The sequence below is a fragment of the Stigmatopora argus genome, chromosome 12, assembly GCF_051989625.1.
Source record: "Stigmatopora argus isolate UIUO_Sarg chromosome 12, RoL_Sarg_1.0, whole genome shotgun sequence".
NCBI classification, from domain to species: domain Eukaryota; kingdom Metazoa; phylum Chordata; class Actinopteri; order Syngnathiformes; family Syngnathidae; genus Stigmatopora; species Stigmatopora argus.
In genome coordinates, this window is record NC_135398.1 from 12,912,073 (window position 1) to 12,933,943 (window position 21,871).

The 21,871-nt window shown below is 38.5% G+C and overlaps 1 protein-coding gene across 8 annotated transcripts in view; it reads right to left on the minus strand.

Moving 5' to 3' along the window:
* Positions 1–21,871, minus strand: part of astn1 (astrotactin 1) — a 204,599-nt gene that overhangs the window by 97,001 nt on the left and 85,727 nt on the right. For all 8 annotated transcript variants that reach the window (XM_077615012.1, XM_077615009.1, XM_077615015.1 and 5 more), the window contains 3 exons: positions 20,761–20,927; positions 19,947–20,141; positions 14,027–14,154 (listed from right to left, as the gene is read on the minus strand). In XM_077615012.1, coding sequence (XP_077471138.1) covers positions 14,027–14,154; positions 19,947–20,141; positions 20,761–20,927 — 490 coding nt within the window. The remainder of the gene's footprint in view (positions 1–14,026; positions 14,155–19,946; positions 20,142–20,760; positions 20,928–21,871) is intronic.

The window sequence follows — 21,871 nt, forward strand, 5'->3', positions numbered from 1 at the left end:
GTTTCCTGCTTATAGGCTGTCTGAAAGCGCATTCAGTGTAAAAATGTGCGTATGCCAAGTCGATCATGCAAAGTGACTGTTTCACTGTTGCGACGCCTGAGGGGAAAATCCATAAAGGGTGGATGGATTATGTACTATGTTATCATAGAAAGAGATTAGGCCAAAATCAGACATTGAAGACACAACATCAGGGAAAACTGAATTTTGTCATCTGATCTCTGGACAGCAAAGCTTGTATATGCAACTTTCTTAATGCAGAGCCTTTCAAATGATGAAACAATATATACCATAATGTTTAGAGTACAAGCCACTACATTTATACCTAAATTTGAAAGGTGTGGCTTTAATAGCAATTAAAAAAAGACATTTTCTATTCAATTAATATCGCTTGGCGAGGATGTTTCAGCCGTTAAAGACACTCTACAATGGTTGTTACATTACAAAAATGTTGAAAGCAAGCCATGTGTTTTCTTAACAGATTGGAAGAGGTTGTCACCGTGTGCTACAAGAAAGCTGCCATGGAAACAACGATAGCTTTTAATATGACTTTGAAAAAGGTAAAGTGAATTTTGTTTCTTCTTTGTGAATGTAGGTGTAACTCTTGTTTTTAAAAGTGTATTATGGTTTCAAACGGCCTCAGAAAACATGTTCAAGCAAATGTTTCTGTGTAACATTTATGTCGTTATCCCTTATTAAGACAACTGGTGCTCAATGGCGGAAAATTATAATACAGTCAGATATAACTGAAAGGTAGGTGTTGTAATGTAATATTACCTTTTTTTAGTTAGTTCACTTTACATGATTGCAATAGCTAATTAAGCAAAATGGTTCTAATGTACTTTTGCCTATTCAACCAAATACATGTAAACATCTTGTTTAAAAAATACTAGTTGTTTATGACACAATTGATTGTGTAGTAGATTTGTTTACTTTTTATTTAATTTATTAATAGCCATCATTTATCATCGTATGCTTCATATGACACAATAAGGTTTGGCGTGAGATGAACATTAAGAAAAAAATGTTATGTCAACTGTCATTTCATGCACTCGGACATGTTTTAGTTAATTAGAGGGAAAATTTGTCGACAGTTTTAAAACCAGCAGAATTGGGCTTTGGAGGCTGCTAGAGTGGCAGTGATTCATAGTTTAACCCAGAGTCCCTCTTTCCCCAAGTCCCTCATAATTAAAGTTGAGGCATATGGCCTCATGACCACACAAGCGCAGAGGTATCTGCAGAACTTTTTTGGCATCTTATTTCGAATTGCTGACAAAAATGACCCCCCTCGTGTTTCTGAAGTGCAGCAGAAATGGAAAATGTGTCACCTTGAGTAGTTACTAGCCACATCTGCCAGCCTAATTATCAAGTTTGCAAGGTGTATTGTTTATGTGGGGATCAGCATACAGCTAATGAGATTTCTGTGGATATTTTTACAAAGGAAAAGTTAATGAACACACCTGCCATACTCAATCAGATGCGTCTGAAAATGGTTTAGAGTAGTACATGGGTAGCAACAACCCAACTACAATGGCCTCATTTAGAGTTTTAGTTTTCATTCCTTTTCTGAACCACTTATCCTCACAAGGGTCGCGGGGAGTGCTGGAGCCTATTCTAGCTGACTTTGGGCCAGAGGCAGGGGGACACCCTGAATCGGTGGTCAGCCGATCTCAGGGCACAAGGAGACGGACAAACATGCACACTCACACCCATACTTAGGGGCAATTTAGAATGTCCAATAAGCCTGCCATTTTTGGAATGTGGGAGGAAACTGGAGTATCCAAAGGAAACCCACGCTGGAGAACATGAAAACTCCACATAGGTGGACCAACCTGGATTTGAACCCAGGACCCCAGAGCTGTGAGTCCGACACGCTAACCCCTCATCCGCTGGGCCACTATTAGTTGAAGTATACACAGCATTATATTACTTTAAGATTATTGTACGATCAGTCACAACTATTCTCATTCCCTAGTACACTGTCCTTTGTACTGTGTCATTAATTACCCAGCATATTCCGGAATCAAATATAGAAAAGGTCAGACTAGCTAATAGTATTCCATGAGTATATTACTTTCCTACCTGACACCTTTCTGTGAATCTATCTCTGAGAAGTGGTTGGAGTAACAAATGCCTCTGAGCAATGGTTACATTTACAAGACGGCTGTCTGGTATTTCAACAGACTGTTTTCTTTCAAACTCAAGCACCATACTAATTTACATCACAATAATTCTGTACATTTTGATACAAGCTGTATTTGTCCAATATGAACTGGTTGAGTTTTGCCTGTTGCATCTAAAAAGTCAAATTTGACACAAAGAGCACCCAATAGTAAATGTGATGGTTTTGTGATATCTTGGCATTTTGGCAGATGGTCACAAAAGAGTCACAAGAGAGTAAGCCTTGATAAAGGGGCTTTCTTAAAGTTTACCAAGCGTTGGGGTAATCAAAAAGGGGCTTTCATGCCTCTCCTTGTTAAATTAAATGATATCTTGAATTGCTTTGTGTATAAACATAGTTCACGAACTACTCACAGTGGGCTGCTGCCAGTGTTAAAAGGCCTTTATACTATTGGTTAGGTATAGTATATTTAAATCAGGTTGAGGTCAGTGTAAAGTGTCTGTCCGATAAAAACAATCAGTTTTTTATTTACAGCTGCCTTTTGTGTCTTGCTTTATGTCCTGTTAAATTACAGGCAACAATTACATGTCATTTGCCATACGTGGCAGGGAATAACCTTGTTCTACATGACCATCTACACAGAAATACCTATTTTCAAAATGTAAGTTCTATACCTTACTGCTTTTCCAAGCATAACATCTGGTCTTTTATGTAACCCTACCGGGATATCAACTTTAAAAGGGAAATTAATTTGTGTTTTTCTGTGTTATATTTGTACATACTATTGGCCGTCTTAGTACAATAAGTTGTTGTTGGTTTGTAATTACTATTATTTATTGATGGCAAAATATACCGCAATAGCAAGAAAATTCAAGTTATGAAAAAAGTTCTGGAACCAATTAATTTCATAAGTAGAGGTACAACTGTACCTACTGACCTCACTTGGGCAGTAAACACCGCAGCATTCATCAAGAAAGAGCAGCAGAGGCTACATTTCCCAAGAGTACTCAAGGAGGAGTTATTAAACACAAACCTACTGGTGACCTTTTACCGGTTAGCCTTTGAGAGCATGCTGGCGACCTACGTTGTGTCACTGTGGCACTCAAGCTGCACAGAAGCAGACAGGAACAGACTGCAGAGGGTGATCAACACAGGTCAAAAGAACATCAGCTGCCCCTATCTCCCCTGTTCACCATCTACAACTCCCGGTGCCTAGGAAGGGCAAAGAGCATCATAAAAACAATACACATCCCGGTTTCCACCTCTTCAAACTGCTCACCTCTGGCAGGCAGTACAAGACCATAACAGCCAAAACATACTCAACTCGAATTTTGCACCAAAGCGGACCTAATCTAGCCTCAATTAAGCACTGTGAATGTATACGTAAAATGCCGTAACACTGCCAGATGCATATCAATAAGGAATGTGTTTGGAGTTTTACTTCAGTCCTAGCACTGCAATTTTTTTAATTTTTGCTCTAAAACACGATAGCTACCTCATGTACTGCTAACATCTTAATTCCCTTTTTTATCTTACATCATTTTTATTGTATATACATCTTTTTATGAGTACTTATTCATGTGTGTACTTTATGATGAAGCTTGAAATCTCTTTCTACTTGTATAATGATATTAAAGGCATTCGATTCAATTCATTCTTCAGAGGAGGGAGGCATTTTGATGCAGATGTGCTGTGGCTTTGTCAAGCAACTTACCTATTGTTTCATCATCCACACAATATGTTGACAGACTCCCAACACCTCTTGGAGAAATCATTGAAACCCAGGCTGAGTTAAACCGCAAGCGTCTCGGCGGTGATCCAACAGCAAATTTAATACCCTTGTAATCAATGATTGCATACCCGCATTTGCATTGCGTCTATGTTGCGTTGCTGCTCTGGTGGTCGAAGAAGATTTGCAAGGCTTCTATTTTTTGCAGACACCACAAGCGAACACAAATAGGCTGGCATAGGGCAGCAAGGAAGGAGCAGCGAAAGTTATGTCTGGGCAGAAAAATAAAATATCTGGGTGATTTTGTGACTTTGGGGCGATGGTTCATCTCAAGATTCCAAAAGACTTTTACATTCCCAAGTCACTTAATATTTAGATCACAGGTGTCAAACTGATTCCAGAAAGGGCCAAGTGGGTGCAGGTTTTCCTACCTACTAAAACAGTGCAGACAGTGAGGCCAATGAGGAGGTCTGCTGGAAGAAGCAGCACTTGACTGCAATCAATTGATTGCAGTTGTAAGAGAATAGATGGATGAAAAGGTGTTGTCTTGGTGGGTTGGAACAAAAACCTGACCCTTTCTGGAATGAGTTTGACACTTATAATATAGATGATGAAAAGTAATTTTGGATGTTAAACATAATTATATATGACTACACACCTCCTGGCGGCCAAGTGGTTAGCGCAGGGGTGGACAAACCATTCCCCAAGGGCCATAATGGCTGCGGGTTTTCATTCCAACAGATAAAGAGGAGACCTTTTCACCAATCTGGTGTCCTACAACTGCAATCAGTAGATTGCAGTCAGGTGCTTCTTGTTTTCTGTAAAAATTTCATTGGTTAAAGTGTCTGTGCTGGATCGGTTGGAACAAAAACCTGCACCCACAGTGGCCCTCGAAGATCGGTTTGTCCACCCCTGGATTAGTGTGTTGGCCTCACAGTTATGGTGTTGAGGGTTCGATGTCTTGTCGTACTCACTGTGTGGAGTTTGCATTTTCTCCCTGAGCTTGCGTGGGTTTTCTCCGGGTACTTCTGTTTTCTCACACATCCGAAAAGCATGTTGAACACTAAATTTCCCCTAGGTATGAGTGTAAGCATGAATGGTTGTACGTCTCCTTATGCCCTGCGATTAGAGTGTCTGCCACCTGAGGCTCGTAGTTAGCTGGGATAGGGTCCAGCACCCCTTGTGAGGATAAGCGGTTCAGAAAATGAGAGAATGAATGAATGCACACCTTTTTACATGATTAGAATAACAAGCAGAGAAAGGTACTGTTACTGAAGCACTTGGAGTGGATGGTATGTTGATTAATTTAATTGTTTATTATTTAAATAAATCCACCTAAATTATACTGCATTTTCATTGCATGCCTGTAAAGATGGGTGAGCACCATTAAGAGAGAAGAGTGAAAAGTAGAACAAAGCATGTGACCCTGGTGGTAGAAATGAACTTTAAATAATGTGTTGGTTTGATTGTCGTATGTTTAATTAAGGGAATGAAAGAACAATGTGACTAACTTTAGGGAACAATGCTTTTTGTGTGTTTTTTCTCTCTTTATACCACCGATTGTTTGTATGCAATGTATTTCTATACACAACAAAATTAATAAAATCTGTTGCAGTAATCTCACATGAATTGTGGATAATATATCAAGCACTCGACTCATCAACATGACAAATCAGATCCGGTGGGTAATTAATCTATGCATCTGTTCTCGTCGAATCAAGGGACACAAATGCCGCATGTAAGGATGCCTTATACCAGTGGTGGCGAACAAGTTAGACACAAAGAGCCAACAATTCAAACTGTAAGAGTCAAAGAGCCACACCCTACGTCAGAAGCAGGATAAAAAAAATCAAATCTGTCTTTTTTAAATATAATTTATTATGTTTTTTTAATGGGCCTTGATGAATTTGAGTGTGTTTTAAGAGAGAATAAAAATTAGAGAAACATGAAACGAGGCATAAAGCCACAATATTTACAAAATATGATAGGGAAGCAAAGAGCATTTTGGCCAGAATGCATGGCTCGAGAGCCACATGTTCGCCACCCCTGCCTTATGCGGTATAACTCCGGGGTCAAAGATACCTTATTTTTTCTAACCTGTGAATCTTTTCATGCTATGTTGAAAATATAATAGTTTTTAAAATTTAGCATTACTTTCCGTTTGTGTGACTGAAGTTGATTCAAGCAAATTTCCAGCCAACATCAAAGTGTTCAGATAAATTGTCTGGCAGTTATAAATGAGTAGGAAATGTTATTGTGAAGCAGTAACCAACACAACAATAAATTTCTCTGTCAGGACTTTTGAGTTTAATGAATCACTGCACCTTTCTGACCTTCAAGTTCAATCTACCTTCATCAGTCACAACTTCAAAGGAAAAAGAAAAACGTTAAAAAAAGCAAAGCATAAACATAGTTTCCTCATTTCTATATGTATTCAAATGAACGAGAATATCTGCCAAAAATAAAATATGGACATTATATCTATTAACAGAGTGATTGATTGAAAGAATGGAAGCTTTTCAAACTGCTTAGCCGTGTTTGTTCAAGGCATTTAACAGAGAACGCCTTCATAATCAAAAGACTTTGGACATTATTTGACACAACCTGGGGTACAATATAGTCCGACAGAATACCATATTCATTGTTCTAAAGTGAACACTGTAACGCTGCACATATTGGAATTACATTTGTATTTTTTCACCGCTAATAAGGCTTTGTTCAAACTGGCAGCCAAAAATCGGATTTTTTGGACATCCAGCTTGAAAGTTGACGGCTCCTTTTTTAACCAGTCACAGAAATCTGATTTCTGCAAGACAGATTGAAACCACATGCAGGAGGTAGTTTGATATCCAAAATGGATACGACGCTTCTCAATCTGAACAGCTCAAATGGGAATTGACTGTCTGTGACGTCTGAGCGTAACTATGAGCTCTAACAGAGCACGCTAAATGGTAAGGAGGAAAAGTGTTATGTCGTCAGTCTGTAGGGATCATGTATCTAAACAAGCCAATATATGAAAGTATTTTGTGGGGGATAAAAACAATTTGAACAGTTGTGCTTGTTAATGTTAGTTACAATCTACGTGTATTGACCAATGAAGTACAAGACAGTGGTATAATGAAATTATAGATGGCAATAGGGCCGGCGACTGAGTGGTTAACACGTCTGCCTCACAGCTCTGTGGTCCTGGGTTCGAATCCAGGTCGGTCCACCTGTGTGGAGCTTGCATGTTCTCCTGCATGGGTTTTCTCCAGGTACTGCGGTTTCCTCCCATATTCCAAAAACATGCATGGTAGGCTGATTGGACACTCTAAATTGTCCCTAGGTATGAGTGCAAGTGGCCATCGATTCAGGGTGTCCCCCGCCTCTAAGCCTGAAGTCAGCTGGGATAGGCTCCAGCACCCCTTGCGACCCTAGTGAGGACAAAGCGTTCCAGAAAATGAATGAATGAATGAATAGATGGCAATAACAAAAGTGGAGCAGGACAATAAAAGGGGCCCTTTTATGAATTATTGGAGGGATATTTTGGAGGATTTTGAGGAGGGGCATAAAAACAATTGCAATATACTTAAGTAATCACTGTTTGTTGATGTATACTGGCAAATAGAATGGTATAGTAATGTTGGTTTCCTTCAAACAATAAACGCACTAGACCCCTTCGTTGCCATGGTAAACTGTTAGATGGGTCAATAATGTGGCCCAGTCTGAACAGGAACAATTCCAATTTGGACACTTGCAAAAAAAAAAGTGTCTGAACAGCTAGCCTTAAAAACCGGACATGAGGACGAACACATTGGAATCAGATATGCCTGCAGTCTGAACACAGCTTTGCGCTAACTGCTGTTTAGACAAAGATTTAGTTACTGATGTTATGTTTCAAAAGCATGCATATAAAATGGGGAAATAAATATATAATTGCGGCTTTCTCAACTAATATAAAATATATTAAAGGTTGTGCCTGATTCCACTCGCTCTCACATTTTAGTAAAATGTAACTTTCTATAATACATTCAAACAACTGACCTCGAAAAACAGAAGAATGACATAGTGAAGGTGGCGTGTCGGCGAGGGACAGTTTCGTAACAACATATTCCCTTTTCCAGCTGTTTAAGACATTCATGAAGACCAGTTTATATTAAGTCGTTTATAAAATATATAGCTTTCGCACATCAATTCAACACCTTGAAATGAGTAACCTGATGAGAAAGGTAGAAAAAATGCCATGCAGGTCCTCAGCATTTGGCTTAAGAATTAAAGAGTCAAAGTGGGGTGACTGTTTCCCGCACCACAATACTGTGCACACTGAAGCGGAGTGGCATGCATGGCTTTTTTCCATGTAAAGAAGCCTCTCTTTAAGCTAGTGTATAAAAAACCCAGACTGCAAGAGCCCATGCTGAGAAAAGAACAACACTACAGGGACTCTATATCCTGTAACAATGAGATCCATATCAATATTTTTGGAACCGTGGCTTCAAAGCAGTCATAGAAAATAGCAGCAGCAGAGGTCATAGAACATACTAGATATGGCAGCTACCGTTAAGGACTTTGCAACAATCGATTTTGATAAAATTGTCTATTTTGTGTTCTAGGTTTTATCAACAACCTCGCTTTCATGGTACGAGTCAAGCACACATTTTATATATCCAATTAAGTGTTGAAATTGTAAACTGCTCTTGTATTATTTGAGATGCTGATTACCTTGCTTTAAAAGCAGGGTGAACTCATTTATGATTGAGTATTGATCGTTTAATATGAACTGTGTCGATAGTACAAGGGCTCTAGGGCCAAGAACCAGCACAGCAAATTAGTCAGCAGATTGTTAATAGGTGGTCCGAAGATTGTCCAGCCCATCTAAGCGGGGCATAAGATGCTAGGTGGATCACACACATTGAGAGGGACAACTAAGTGACTGGGATAGTATACAGAAACATCTGCAATCTGTATGGAATAGCCATGTGACAGAGGGTGGCTGAGAAAAACAAGGGAAAGGTTCTGTGTGTCTTCAGCTTCCAGACTGAAAAACATCTGGCAGATAGCAGAAGAAATGATGGTGATAAATTAGGTAATAGAAGCTGAAGCCAACATCAGGAAAAAAGGGACACATTAAGGTATGGAATAGTGACACAGTGGAGGGAACAGCTAAAATATTGCGCAAAATAACCTGAGCGGATTACACAGATTAAAATGTGTTTATTTTTGTCTATTGTTGGGCCTATTGTGGATTAAGAATGTTATAGTGGGGGAGAAAATAAAAACTTTTTGTTCATATAGATAAAGTTTGCTGGGAAAAAAGCTTAGCAAGGGGATGTTTAACATTTTTATATAAGGAGTAGACATCATAGTTAATAAAGTTATGCATTTCTTTGTCTGATATTATTGGTTTAATTATCTTTAACATTAATGTTGGGCAACTGAAATAAAATATATCTCAGTTTAATTATGAACAAATACTAGTATTTAAACGTGGCACAATCATGTCTTTATTGTTTTTCACTTACACTTTATCTGACTTGGAATTGGCCATCAGTAATGGTCCAATGGTTCACTCACCTGACTAATGCTTGACAGTGTGTGTTCAATTACCATTTAGTCACTGTGTGACTGTGACACTAAGAAAATGTGAACCTCTAAATGTAATCTGCGATTGACTCACTTCAATGTAAGGTTCTTAAACTCTCTGCACCAAAGGAGATTATGATCTTGGGATGTTTGCAAAGGGCAGCGCAATCTAATTAATCATTGTGTCCCACAGTAAAAGCAGAAGACCCAAGGGCTAAAAGGAGGACAGGGCCTTTTGGCAAGAAATAGAATACAGTAATCCCTCGAATTTCGTGGATAATGTATCTCAGACCTGGCCACGATAATCGAAAAACCGTAAAGTAGGATCACCCCTATTATTAGTACTATTCTACATGTTTCACGCCTATACAAAAATACAAGTACATAAGTTCAAGAAGTGTATTTATTTAATATTGCAGTTATAGGCATATGAAAAGACTAATGTATTAATATCTAAATATAATCCATAAATTTAAAAAAACCTTTAAGTACTGTACTCACATTGAAAATAGTTCCTTTCCGCTTGATAAAAAAAAGCAGGTTTGCCTTGCAGCTGCTTTGTTTTTGGTCTTGTTTATTTCAACTAAAGGTTCAGGAGAATGGCACAGGGAACATTTAGGAAGGTTATGAAGTGTATGATGTGTGCTCCCCGCATGAGTATACAATATCATTTCATGGAGAGACCTCCCATAAGAGGGGCCATATGTTCTGTAGATGAATGTGAAGGCAACACTGGTATATCACGCTAAATGCCTTATTGAGCTTTCTCATATCATGACTCTCACCAAATATTGCATTTTCTTATCATCAATATTAAACACTTGCTACTGCAATTGTACAGCATTTGGCATGTCTCCCTTCATTTTTAATTTATATCAATGTTAATACACATTTAAAATGTGTTCTCCATACAAGACTTTTACATGTATAATGTCTAATGTTTCCAAGCTATCTGTACCGCTCATTTTTTATAAATATAACTGAGTTCAGATATGAACGATGTTGAAAAAACTCCTGGGTGTGTAACTGCACACATTGAGGGCAGTAAGAGTGATACATAACTCTAATCCCAGATCAGCAGCATAGTTGCTATGAAATATATGATGATTTATATTCAAAGATAAGAAGTATGGGTTAGTGTAAATCAGTGGCGGGCGGTGCATTTTCTGGTAGCGCCTTCAACATATCAATCCAACCCTCAAAAACTATTTTATGGCTATAAAACCTCTACTGCAGCTACAGCTGCAACACATAAAAAATAATCAATACATTAATGCACAAAAATGGTGTAAAATCCACTTCTTAGCAGTATTTCATGATTAAATACAAATACTGGAGCTTTTCAGACATTAAAACCAGGCCAGGGGGTGATTTTCCCGGGAAAAGACAGCGATGAACGTCAATGGCGTACGGGCAAACATTGCCCGAAAATGGGGTAAAATCCAGCCGAAAACAGCATTTATTGATTAAATACAAATACTGGAGCTTTTTAGACATCAGAACCGGGCCCAGAGTATCATTTCCCCGGTAAAAAGACAGCGATGAACGTCGATACGTCCATAGGTGAAATGACAAAAAATGCACTAAAATTAGGTAAAATCCACTTCCTAGCATCATTTATTGATTGAATAATATGATTCAGAAATGTCTAAGGCCAGCAGAGAAGGCCTTGAAGGCCCTGACGGCCCACCACTGGTGTAAATGATGATAATGTTGGAGTAAATCAAGTTTACGAACATGACAACAACACAATACAAAAAAAACTGTTCGAGAATTGTTGTTGAATATTTGAACATTGAATGCTTATTTAAATTTGTGAAGAAATGTTACTCTTTGCATGAGGCTTTTTAAGCGGCAAAATCTATTACTGTGATAAAGTCGATATATGCAGTGTAAATTAGTCAAAGTTTCAGCCTTGTGACAAAAACCGACAAACGCCACAAGTGTCTCTAAGCAAAAGCCGTCAACTCCTTTCATTCAACTAGCACAGCACATTCAGACACACACAAGAATTTTGCCGCAGGCTTACACAGCAGCTAAACACACTTGGACATATTAAATGCAGAACACTGATGACACAGAGGAGGCTGTCGTTCTTCCGTCACAAGGATGTAAAAGGAGGCGAAACGCAATGGAATATAGCCTGTAACCACAACAACACATCTGTCAAGACATTGAAGTATAGACAATCCGAAGTGAACAACCCTGCACAACAGAAGACATGAGACATGAAGTTCTCGTTTCTGATTAGCGAACAAGACAGAATATCCACCTGTAAAGTCAACTTTATGAGCTTTTATAAGATGGTGATGACATTGAGGAGACATTTTAAAATTGTCCCAAAATTATTTGATACTCTGTAAAATTAAATTGAGTTAAATTCACCTGAACAAAACAAAACATTGACCAAAAATGAACTTTCTTAAAATTAAGTCCCTTTAAGTTGAAGGTAAATTCATATTGATTTTGGCAGCACTTTTATGACATATCCTGTTCACTTCTTCCTAAATATTCCTCCCAATAAACAACTTTGGCAATACATTTTTTCACCCTATTTCAATGACAAAAACCTGCAAGAAGATCTTAGCAGCCTCAAAACCACAGGCAATGGTTGCACAAGGAGAAAGCAACATAGACAAAACACAAAGGCACTGCACAGCACATTTCTTTTCTAATGCGGGGAAAGCAGGACTTCCAAGACCTTCCATGCTGCACCTAGTAATTAATTGTAAGAGCTTATGGTCTGCCATGGGGAGACAATAAGTGTTACGAGTTTATTTAGGGATGCTGCCCTTGGGGAAAAAGAGTGGTGAAGTAATGACTTTAGTTTACACACACATGTGCATCCAAACGATCAGGTATTTCATCAGGCCAGGTGTGCCTTACGGAACCTGCACAGGATTAACATCACCCACTAAGAGCGAAAAATATATATTGAAAAAGCTGTGTAATATGGGGAGATTTAATGTTAGGCCTGTTATACATGGCCCCAACTTGCCTAAAAAGAACATGCAGAAAATCGATGCAGCTTTTGTAGCAATAAGCTGCCTAGTTTTCAGTACCACTTTTCTATTTATCGGGGGGGGGGGGGGGGGGATGGAAGGGTGAGTGATAACACGAAATATAAAACAATAGATAGACTACATGGCCCAGGACAACGAAAGGCTGGCCAGAGAGACTATTTGGTAACTAACTATAACGAGGAAAGAATGACTAACTGAAACCCCCCTCGTGTAGAGCTCTAGGAAATCCTATAAATGGTCAAGTTTCGGTGATTCAAAACACTGAGTGACCGCGAATGGGTAGAGAGAGAGCTTTTACATTGACTGTATAGCAAATCCATTTGGATGTTAGGCCAGTTGAGTACAACCCTTATTAAAAGGAAACAAATACCAATGGCTATGCAGTAAACCACCAAAGAGCTCACACTAACAGAAATGTGGGAGGCAAACAGAGATGCACAGATAAACGAAGGCCAAGGTCCCACTGGAGTACTATACAAAGTGTACACACATTGTACAGACTAAGAACCTAGAATCAAACATCTGAACTTTAAAGTGAATGGGCATGGTTTGTACTCTGACACAGTCTCACCTATGGACCTCATATAGATTGAATTTCAAATTCAAGGCCAAAACATTGAATTAATCAAAAATGGATTCCAACTTGGTTGTAGAAACTTCAAGGATAATCTTTTTTTCAATACAGTTGCAATGATGATCATAATGAATGAAAGAAAATGAATAATAATCACTGTTAAAAAATGCAAATTTTGCACGGCAACACGCTCATTTCATAACATAAACAAATTTAAATGAACTTGGATTACAATGTAGACACACTCAAAAATAAGTTTAATCTAACCTTACACTAAACTTAATTCTAATTTTGTATTAAAGTTTGATACCCTTCCTCTCCCGGACTGGCTCTATTTGCCCCGCCTACACCCTGACTTTCACTATCGATGGGCTGTTTGCTTTTGTATTACCTTCAAAATATTCCGAAAATGATGCACACAAATGTCCTCACAATAGGATAACGCACGACCACTTTCCAACGAGAAGTAATATATACTCCTCGTATTAGCGATCGCTCCGCCATTCGCGCTGAGTGACGTGAAAAAAAACCACTGAAAAAAATGCAATGCTCCACCCAGTACTCGTAGACATCGGGAAAAAAACACTGAAAAAAATGCAACGCTCCACCCGGTGCTCGTAGACATCTGTTATACACAAAAGAGATGCGGCAAAAAAAGACAGGGCGCTAAAATCATAAACAGCCTCTCATGTCTTGGCCACCTGGCTTTCTCGTATCTCGAAATTTGTCTTGTATCTAGAGATAACTATTTGCTCGAAATTTTACTCGTATCTCGAATTGCTCGTATGTCGGGGTGCTCGTAATTCAAGGTACCACTGTAGTATGTAGTATTGTGTGCAATTCTGACTCAATTAGGAATGAGACTATAAAATATGAACATGCACTGTACATGTGCTTGTAGGAAAAAATCAACAAGCAGAAGGAATAATCTCTCATAACGAAACAAAGGAATTTAATTATATAATTTATCTTCATTCATTTAATGATAAAATTTGCTCAGTTCCAAAATAAGGTTTTCTTACCTGTGAGGTATTCAGGGTCTGGCACGGGGTCTAAAAGGTCCTCATGACACTGGACTTCTGTTGGCACAGATGCCACCACCATGCCATCTGGAAGTTGCTGTTCAATACCTCGAGCAAAGTTTTTTTGTCTGGTAAAAAAGATGGGTGTATATTGTAAGATGTGTGAAAAACAACAAGGTATAGATTGTGCTTAAAATAAAGAAAACACTGCAATAATATGCCTTTCTAGATGCTGATGACCATTAAAAAGAAAATACAGACCTTCAATTGATTTAGTTCTGCAACATCCTAGAGAAGGCTAAACTCTCAATAACCATAAATTCATTCATTTTTCATACTGCTTATCCTCACAAGAGTCGCAGAGGGAGCTGGAGCCCATCCCAGCAAAGTACGAACACCAAGCGGGGGACAGCCGGAATTTGTGGCCAGCCAATCTTGCAGGCAACAAGGAGACAGATAACCACTCACACTCATACCGAGCGGCAATTTAGATTGTCCAACCAGACTACCATGCATGTTTTTGGGATGCAGAAGGAAACCAGAGTCCCTGGAGAAAACCCAGAAGTATGAGGCACATGCGCTAACCATTCGGCCACAAGTCCGACTAAATATCCATTGTCATAGTAATTTAAAAATATTTACCACATGAAGGAACGTTTCATTCATTTCTTTTACACTGAGTGACCACACACATTGTGGGCCAAAGAAGAGATCTTAACCACTTGTTGTAGACTGCTTGGTTCAGTGGTGGGCTGCTGTTCTGGGTGTGTTTTAAAATCCAATCTGTATCGCCTATATCTCTGAGAGTGTTGAGATTTTCCGTTCAATACCAGTAGTAATGAGTTTAGCAGAGCACGCTCAAAGAACATTTCTGGACACATTGTTTGCTTTGTGGGTGACAACAACCAAAAAGTGTAAAAAGGCGAGGGAGGCATTTACATGCCAGTACAAAAGAACATAAGCATGGGCGGTTTTTACAGATTCCAAAAGAACATGTATATGCAGTGTGATATAACACGGCAAAGGTGCAAGCATTGGCAAGGCCACATCAAATCTGTTTGTTAAGCACATTGGAGATATTTATAATGTAGTGAATTATGTGCTCTATAAGAACCAAAAAAAAATCAATGCACAGAGGATTTCATTTTTTTCTCCTATATTATAGTTGCATCTTTTTGGTTAAAGCTAATGGCTTTTGTTCATTCCGAATTTCTCTGAACGCACACCACAGGGCTTCATGAAGCTATTTGGATGTGTACAGGTCAACTGTTTATAACTGAGTAGGACACCTCAAAAGGTCATTGTTGTTGTTAACTAATTGGCTGAGTGAATAATCCACTTATAAGTTTCCAGTGGGGGTTGGACTCCGCCAGGGCTGCCCTATGTCACCTATTCTGTTCATCACTTTTATGGACAGAATATCTATGCGTAGCTGGGGTGTTGAGGGGTCCGGTTTGGTGGCCTCAGTATTGCATCCCTGCTTTTTGCAGATGATATGGTTCTTTTGGCTTCATCAGGCCGGGACCAAGTGTGAAGAGGTCGGGATGAGAATCAGCACCTCCAAATCTGAGACCATGGTCGTCTGTTGGAAAAAGGTGGCATGCCCTCTCTGGGCAGGGATCAGGTCCTTCCCCAGGTGGAGGAGTTTATGTATCTTAGGATCTTGTTCACGAGTGAGGGAAAAATAGAGCGGGAGACTGACAGGCGGATTGGTGCGGTGTCTGCAGTGATGCAGACTCTGCACCGGTCCGTCGTGGTGAATAAGGAGCTGAGCCAAAAGGCGAGGCTCTCTATTTACCGGTCGATCTACGTTCCCATCCTCATCTATGGTCACAAGCTGTGGGTCGTGACCGAAAGAAGGAAATCCCGGATACAAGCGGCTGAAATGAGTTAGCTCCGCAGGATGTCCGGACTCTCCCTTGAGATAAGGTGAGAAGTTCGGTCATCCGGGAGGGGCTCGGAGTAGCTGGATGAAGTGGCTGGGGAAAGGGAAGTCTGGGCTTCCCTGCTGAAGCTGCTGCCCCCACGACCCGAATTTGGATTAAGCGGAAGAAAAAGAGATAAGATGAGATGAGAAGTTGCTTTTGTCGGCCAAATATAAGCAACTTGGAGGGACCAAACCAAATGTATTTTCTTTTTTCCCAGATTTTTTTTTTTATATCAAAAATAAATATGGAAAAATCTTTGTAATAATATGAAGTATTGTCTTATTTCATTGTAGTATGTACCAGTGCATTGAAAAGTCCAAAAAGGGCACTATTGCAATGGTTGACAAAAACCTATTCAAAAGTACGATCAAAATGTCACCTCCTTTTTAAAAAGTCATATCATATCTAAAAAAATAATATCATCTTTTGATCATAACTGAATGACGGAGACAGATGTTTTGTGGAACTCCAGAACACAAGGGAAATGGCCTTTGAAGACATGCCAGCAGACATCACAGAAAGGTTTTCTTGCTATCCTTCCATCTGTCCGCTTTCTCAAACAATTTATGTCGAGGGATAATAGTTCATTTTAATAATGACACAATGCTGTTACACACTTGTTACCATTGACCTTCACCGAATCATGATTTGACAACTTCTGGATTAGTTTTTCTACTCTCCAAATTTACACATCAAATAAGTATGGAGACAAACTCAGAAGAAGAAAAAAAAGAGCCCTACTGTGTGAGTGTATAGAAAAAGGGGAGTGAAAAAAGATCACAGATTGGCAAATGATTTAAAATAGATTTCAGAAAACTCCAAAAAGACAACTGGATCTATTATTTTTTTAAAAATCATATATTTACCTTCAATGTTGGCTTTTATCCACAGTTAACAACAGATTTCATGATTGATGAAGTTGATTTATGAGCAGTGTGCAATATCTATCCAGACAAGGTCTGCATAGACGGGTGATTGTTTTATTTTATTTTATTTTATTATTATTGTTACATAGAACCATTAGTACAGGTAAGTAACCAATTCACATCCTGAGCAACTAAGAAAATAAATTTTGGCAAAGTAAGAAATGTATCAATCAGGGTCCTTATTTCCCGAATGAAGTAATTGTATCTTGAAGTGGGTGAACAGAAAACATGACACCCTGCTTGCTTTTATGAAACACTGGCAGTGAAGGACTTGGCAGGGATATCAAAAGACATCCTTGCATTCAGTGCCTGTCGAGTTTCTCAATAGAGCATTATTACATGGTGTAAGAGAATAGAGGTATATTACTGTTTTGATACTAGGCTCATTTCCCATTGAGGGAACTGAAGATTTTTCTATAAACTCTAAATCAAGAAATGGACACCAGTGTGTGTGTGTGCGTGTGTGGAGGTGGGGGGTTGCCTGGAGCCGTTCCTAGTGAAATATGGCCAGTAGGCGGTGGGAACCCTTGTTTGCCAGCCAATCGCACAACACAAGAAAAACAACAAAACGTTCACACTCATACCTTGTGACAATTTGGAGTGCTAATCAGAGTATGTTTTGTGGATGTGGGAGGAAACCAGAGTGCTTGGAGAAAAACCATACAGTGAACATGGAAACTCCACACAAGAAGTTCGGAACCCAAATGGTGATAAACACTCAACTACTGTGGCACTTGTGTAATTTCATCAATTATTCATTTTCCGTAACACTTATCCGCACATACACACAATTCCCGCTGGTTTGTCTCTCTGTGTGCCCTATGGCTGTCTGGCGACCAGTCTAAGGTGTAGTCTGCCTTTTGTCCGAAGACAGCTGAGTTACGCTCCAGCAACCCCCGCAACCTTTTCGAGGATGGGCGGTATGGAAGATGAATGAATGAATAAAACTACTCTGGAACAAAAAAAAAGTATGTACTTTTTGTGTTCCAGACTAGTTCTCATTTCAAAATATTTATTGCAACATAGTTAAGGGAAACTTCTAGAGAGCTTAGTAGTTCTATTCCGTTTTGGATTGAAAATTTGTAAAGCAGTGCAGTCTCATAACCCTCATAAAGTTTTCACATCGGACAAGTGAAAATGGCCATCAGGATGAGCAAAAGTTATAGTCCAGACACAATGTATTTCAAAAAGCACTAGACTACGGTATAGAGGGCGAGAGAGGCTGAGTTAGAAATGGAATTCACAAAATGACTCCCTCATGGTCTCCCACCCTGCCCTTCTTTCCTCTGCAACTCTCTAAATCTAACTGGGGGTCACTTAATAGGTTCTTGCTGATAGCAACTCATGAATTACTGATGACCTTATATCTTTGAATGACTATAGGTAAATAGATGCAGCATTTGAACAATACTTATAAGATGCCCACATGCAACACTCATACTAAAGTAACATCTTCCTAACAACGAATAGCACAAAATAATATAGTATTTGTGAGACATAATATGCATTTGAGACTTCTCATAATGCCTAACGTGCACAACGGTTGAAAGTAGGGAAATAATACTTCATTTTTTTAAGCGGATCTTGTTTTGTTTTTTATTGCCTCCAAATACTTTTGGCTCGTGTTTTCCGATCATATATTTCAAAGTTGGTGTGTTATCATGTGGTACCTTTAATGTAGTGTTGATCTGTTGAGCACATTAGTCACACTATGTATACTTATAGTATAATCATTTGATATGAATACATGTAAGTATATTCTTAAGGGGGCGGCCCGGTGGATCGAGTGGTTAGCGCGTCAGGCTAACAGTTCTGGGGTCCTGGGTTCAAATCCAGGTCAGACCACCTGAGTGGAGTTTGCATATTCTCCCCGGGCCTGCGTGGGCTTTATCTGGGTACTCTAGTTTCCTCCCACATTCCAAAAACATGCATGGTTGGCTGATTGGACACTCTAAATTGCTCCTAGGTATGAGTGTGAGCGTGAATGGTTGACCCTCTACCTGTGCCCTGTGAACGGCTGTCCACCGATTCAGGGTGTCCCCCGCCTCTGTCCCGAAGTCAGCTGGGATAGGTTCCAGCACCCCCATGACCCTTTGAGGATAAAGACGTTCAGAACATGAATGAATGAATTAATATTCTTAAGGGATTTTTTTGGAAATTATTACTTCATACGTCCAAACAAAACAAGCTGAAAGCATACTATACTATTTTGGCTGATATTTTTTTCCCCAGTAGGATGTTTAACACAAGTAGCTGGAGTAGAACATTCTGACAGGACACTTACATTTTTGGAATATTAATGATACATTTCCACCAGCTTCAGTGCATTTTATTATTGGATTTTTTTCTTTTTAGCAGGCTGATGACCTGGATGTCTTTTGGTCTAAATATTCCATAATGCAACGTGGACACATGCATTTTTAGCAGATTTTTTCCCTCAAAATTTAAACGACTTACTGTTGCCATAACCTTGCTCAAAAATATAACTGTTAATAATAAGTGTTAAGTAAAATATGCAGTCATTTTCTCTTCCAAATGTATTGTATTTCGCTATTTCTTTTCCAAAAATAAATAATTTATATAAGCGGCACGGCAAAAGAATGGTTAGAACGTCCGCCTCACATTTTTCAGACTGAGGGTTCAATTTCAGATAAGTTCTGACCTCCGTGTATGGAGTTCGCATGTTCTCCCTGTGCCTGCGTGTTTTCTCTGGGTGTTTTGTCTTCTTTCGACATCCCGAAAACATGATTGGTGGGCTGACTGAGTGCAAATGAGTGTGAAATTGCTGGAATGGTTGTTTGTCTTATTGTGAACTGCGATTGGGTGGCAACCGGTTAAAGATAAACCAGTACAGACATTTCAATCTTTTCCCTTCTACTTAAAATGAGAAAAAAGTCTTGACAATAACAATAAATAAATGCAATTGTTCTTGGAAATTGTTTCTTTTGCCGTCGTATTGCGTTCCCCACCTCTGTCTTTAGCGATTGTGAATGCCGTCCGTGAACATTTATTAGAAAAACAAAACAAACAAACAAAACAATAGTGGAATAGTTCAGTTTAGTTTACCTGAATGTGGCCTTGAGGATTTGCCCAGAGGTGCTCTCTTTGGTTTGATTGTTATATCCATAAAAAAGGTCTCCAAATACTGTCTGGTTAGCCGGAATGTCTGTAGTGTCTCCACAGTTTATCCCGTCTGAGCAGACATCGGATAATGGCAGGCAAGATCTTCCATCTGCCCCCCGCTTGTAGTCCTCAATGCATCTATAAAACATTGTTGAGTTAAGTATTATTACAATATTAATGTTTATTGTTTATGATTGTAAAAACTTCAAGTGCCCTGGCCCCCTAAATGTACTTTGCATTGGATACCTTAGCATTCCATATCTTAATTGGAATAATTTCATGAACTAGTGAACTTATCTTTCGAAAAGTTTAATTAAACACAATTTTTTTTGTTATATCGGCTGTTGCAGTTAGACTATGAACACTGTTCATGAATAAAACATAAAATAAAACTAAAAAGTGCATTGGAGTTGCATTTTCCGTTGTGGAAACAAAGTTTGAGTTGTTTGCCTCCGGAAGAATTTGACTCAAAAATATATTTAAATAAAAAGATACATTTATTTACTTGTGGGCTATTCCATAAACATAATATTACAGTAAAAGGCATTGAATTAAATCGTAGAGTTTTTTGACGAAGTACGTGGGTGTTATTTTTTCCTTTTATTTTTTAGTAGTATCAGGTCAAGAATCGTTTAAGCACCAAAACCATTTAAAAAAGTACCAAGTAGTAACCGGTTCAGACAGAACCCAAACAACACATCCCTAGCTAAATACAATTGATACAATTGTCGCATTTATGTGTCAACTTATTTCTTACCCACAGAACATCTGAATATTGTAAAGAGTTGGATCGTCTTCCAGAGGAGCCAGTTGCTGAAGACACAGCTGCTCACAACCTCCATTGAAACCATCAGAGCAATCAATACCAATGTGGTGGTCGTAGCATCCACTTCCATCCTTCATAGGACTCAACCCTGGGGGGCACTGAAAGAAAAGGGTTGCAAAAAAAATCAGATCCATTAGCTATGCTATTTTTAATGTTTTGGATTGGATTGGATAACTTTATTCATTCTGTATTCTGGAAATTTCATTGTTTTCTCTGTTTTGCTGGTGTAAGAGACACAAATGGTTTTCAGATGGTCACTAACGCCAAAAAAATATCAGTCGATATTGATAATTATCACGATAACCATCACATCTTTTGCCTTTCAAATGTGAAACTTCAAACTTCTGTGAATCAGAAAATATATGACTTTCAGTTTTGAAAGTATAACTATGTTACCTTCTTAAAAAAGAGAATACAAAATATGTTTTAAAGTGTTGTTCTGTTGTGTAATAAAGATAATTATCTTACACTATGAAAAGTAATGAATAATAAAACAGCCAGAAATTTTGACAAGACTATTTCTTTATAAATTTGCCTTCAAATCAAAAGTTGATGTGCAATATGAAATGAATAAAATAATTAACTGAGGACATCATCACCATTAGCAAGCAGACAATTTTCAGCCTCACAAAAAGAAACATTGGAAATAACTAGAACAATAAATAACAAGTTGAAACAGTTCTTTTAATAGCCAGTGCCTATTTCCTTGAAAAATTAAATTGTTTTAGTTTTTCCTTAAATTGTGAAATCAGGTTATTTCTGCTTGGGTGGCACCTGGTCAAAAATCATTATTATTGAATTATTGAATTATTGAATTATTAAATAAACATGAATCTAGCAAAGTATATAGTATGATAAAGAAAATACATTCTCAGTTAAAAAGAACAAAAAAATGTATAAAACTGCTGGCCAGCGTGTGAAGCGTATGGTGTTTAGTTTAAGTTAGTGTGTTAGGTCTTCACTTAGAAAACCCCTTGGAGTGCCATGCTTTTTAATCCTCTTTTTTAAATTGAGATAGATTCCTACAGCACTTTCGGAGCTT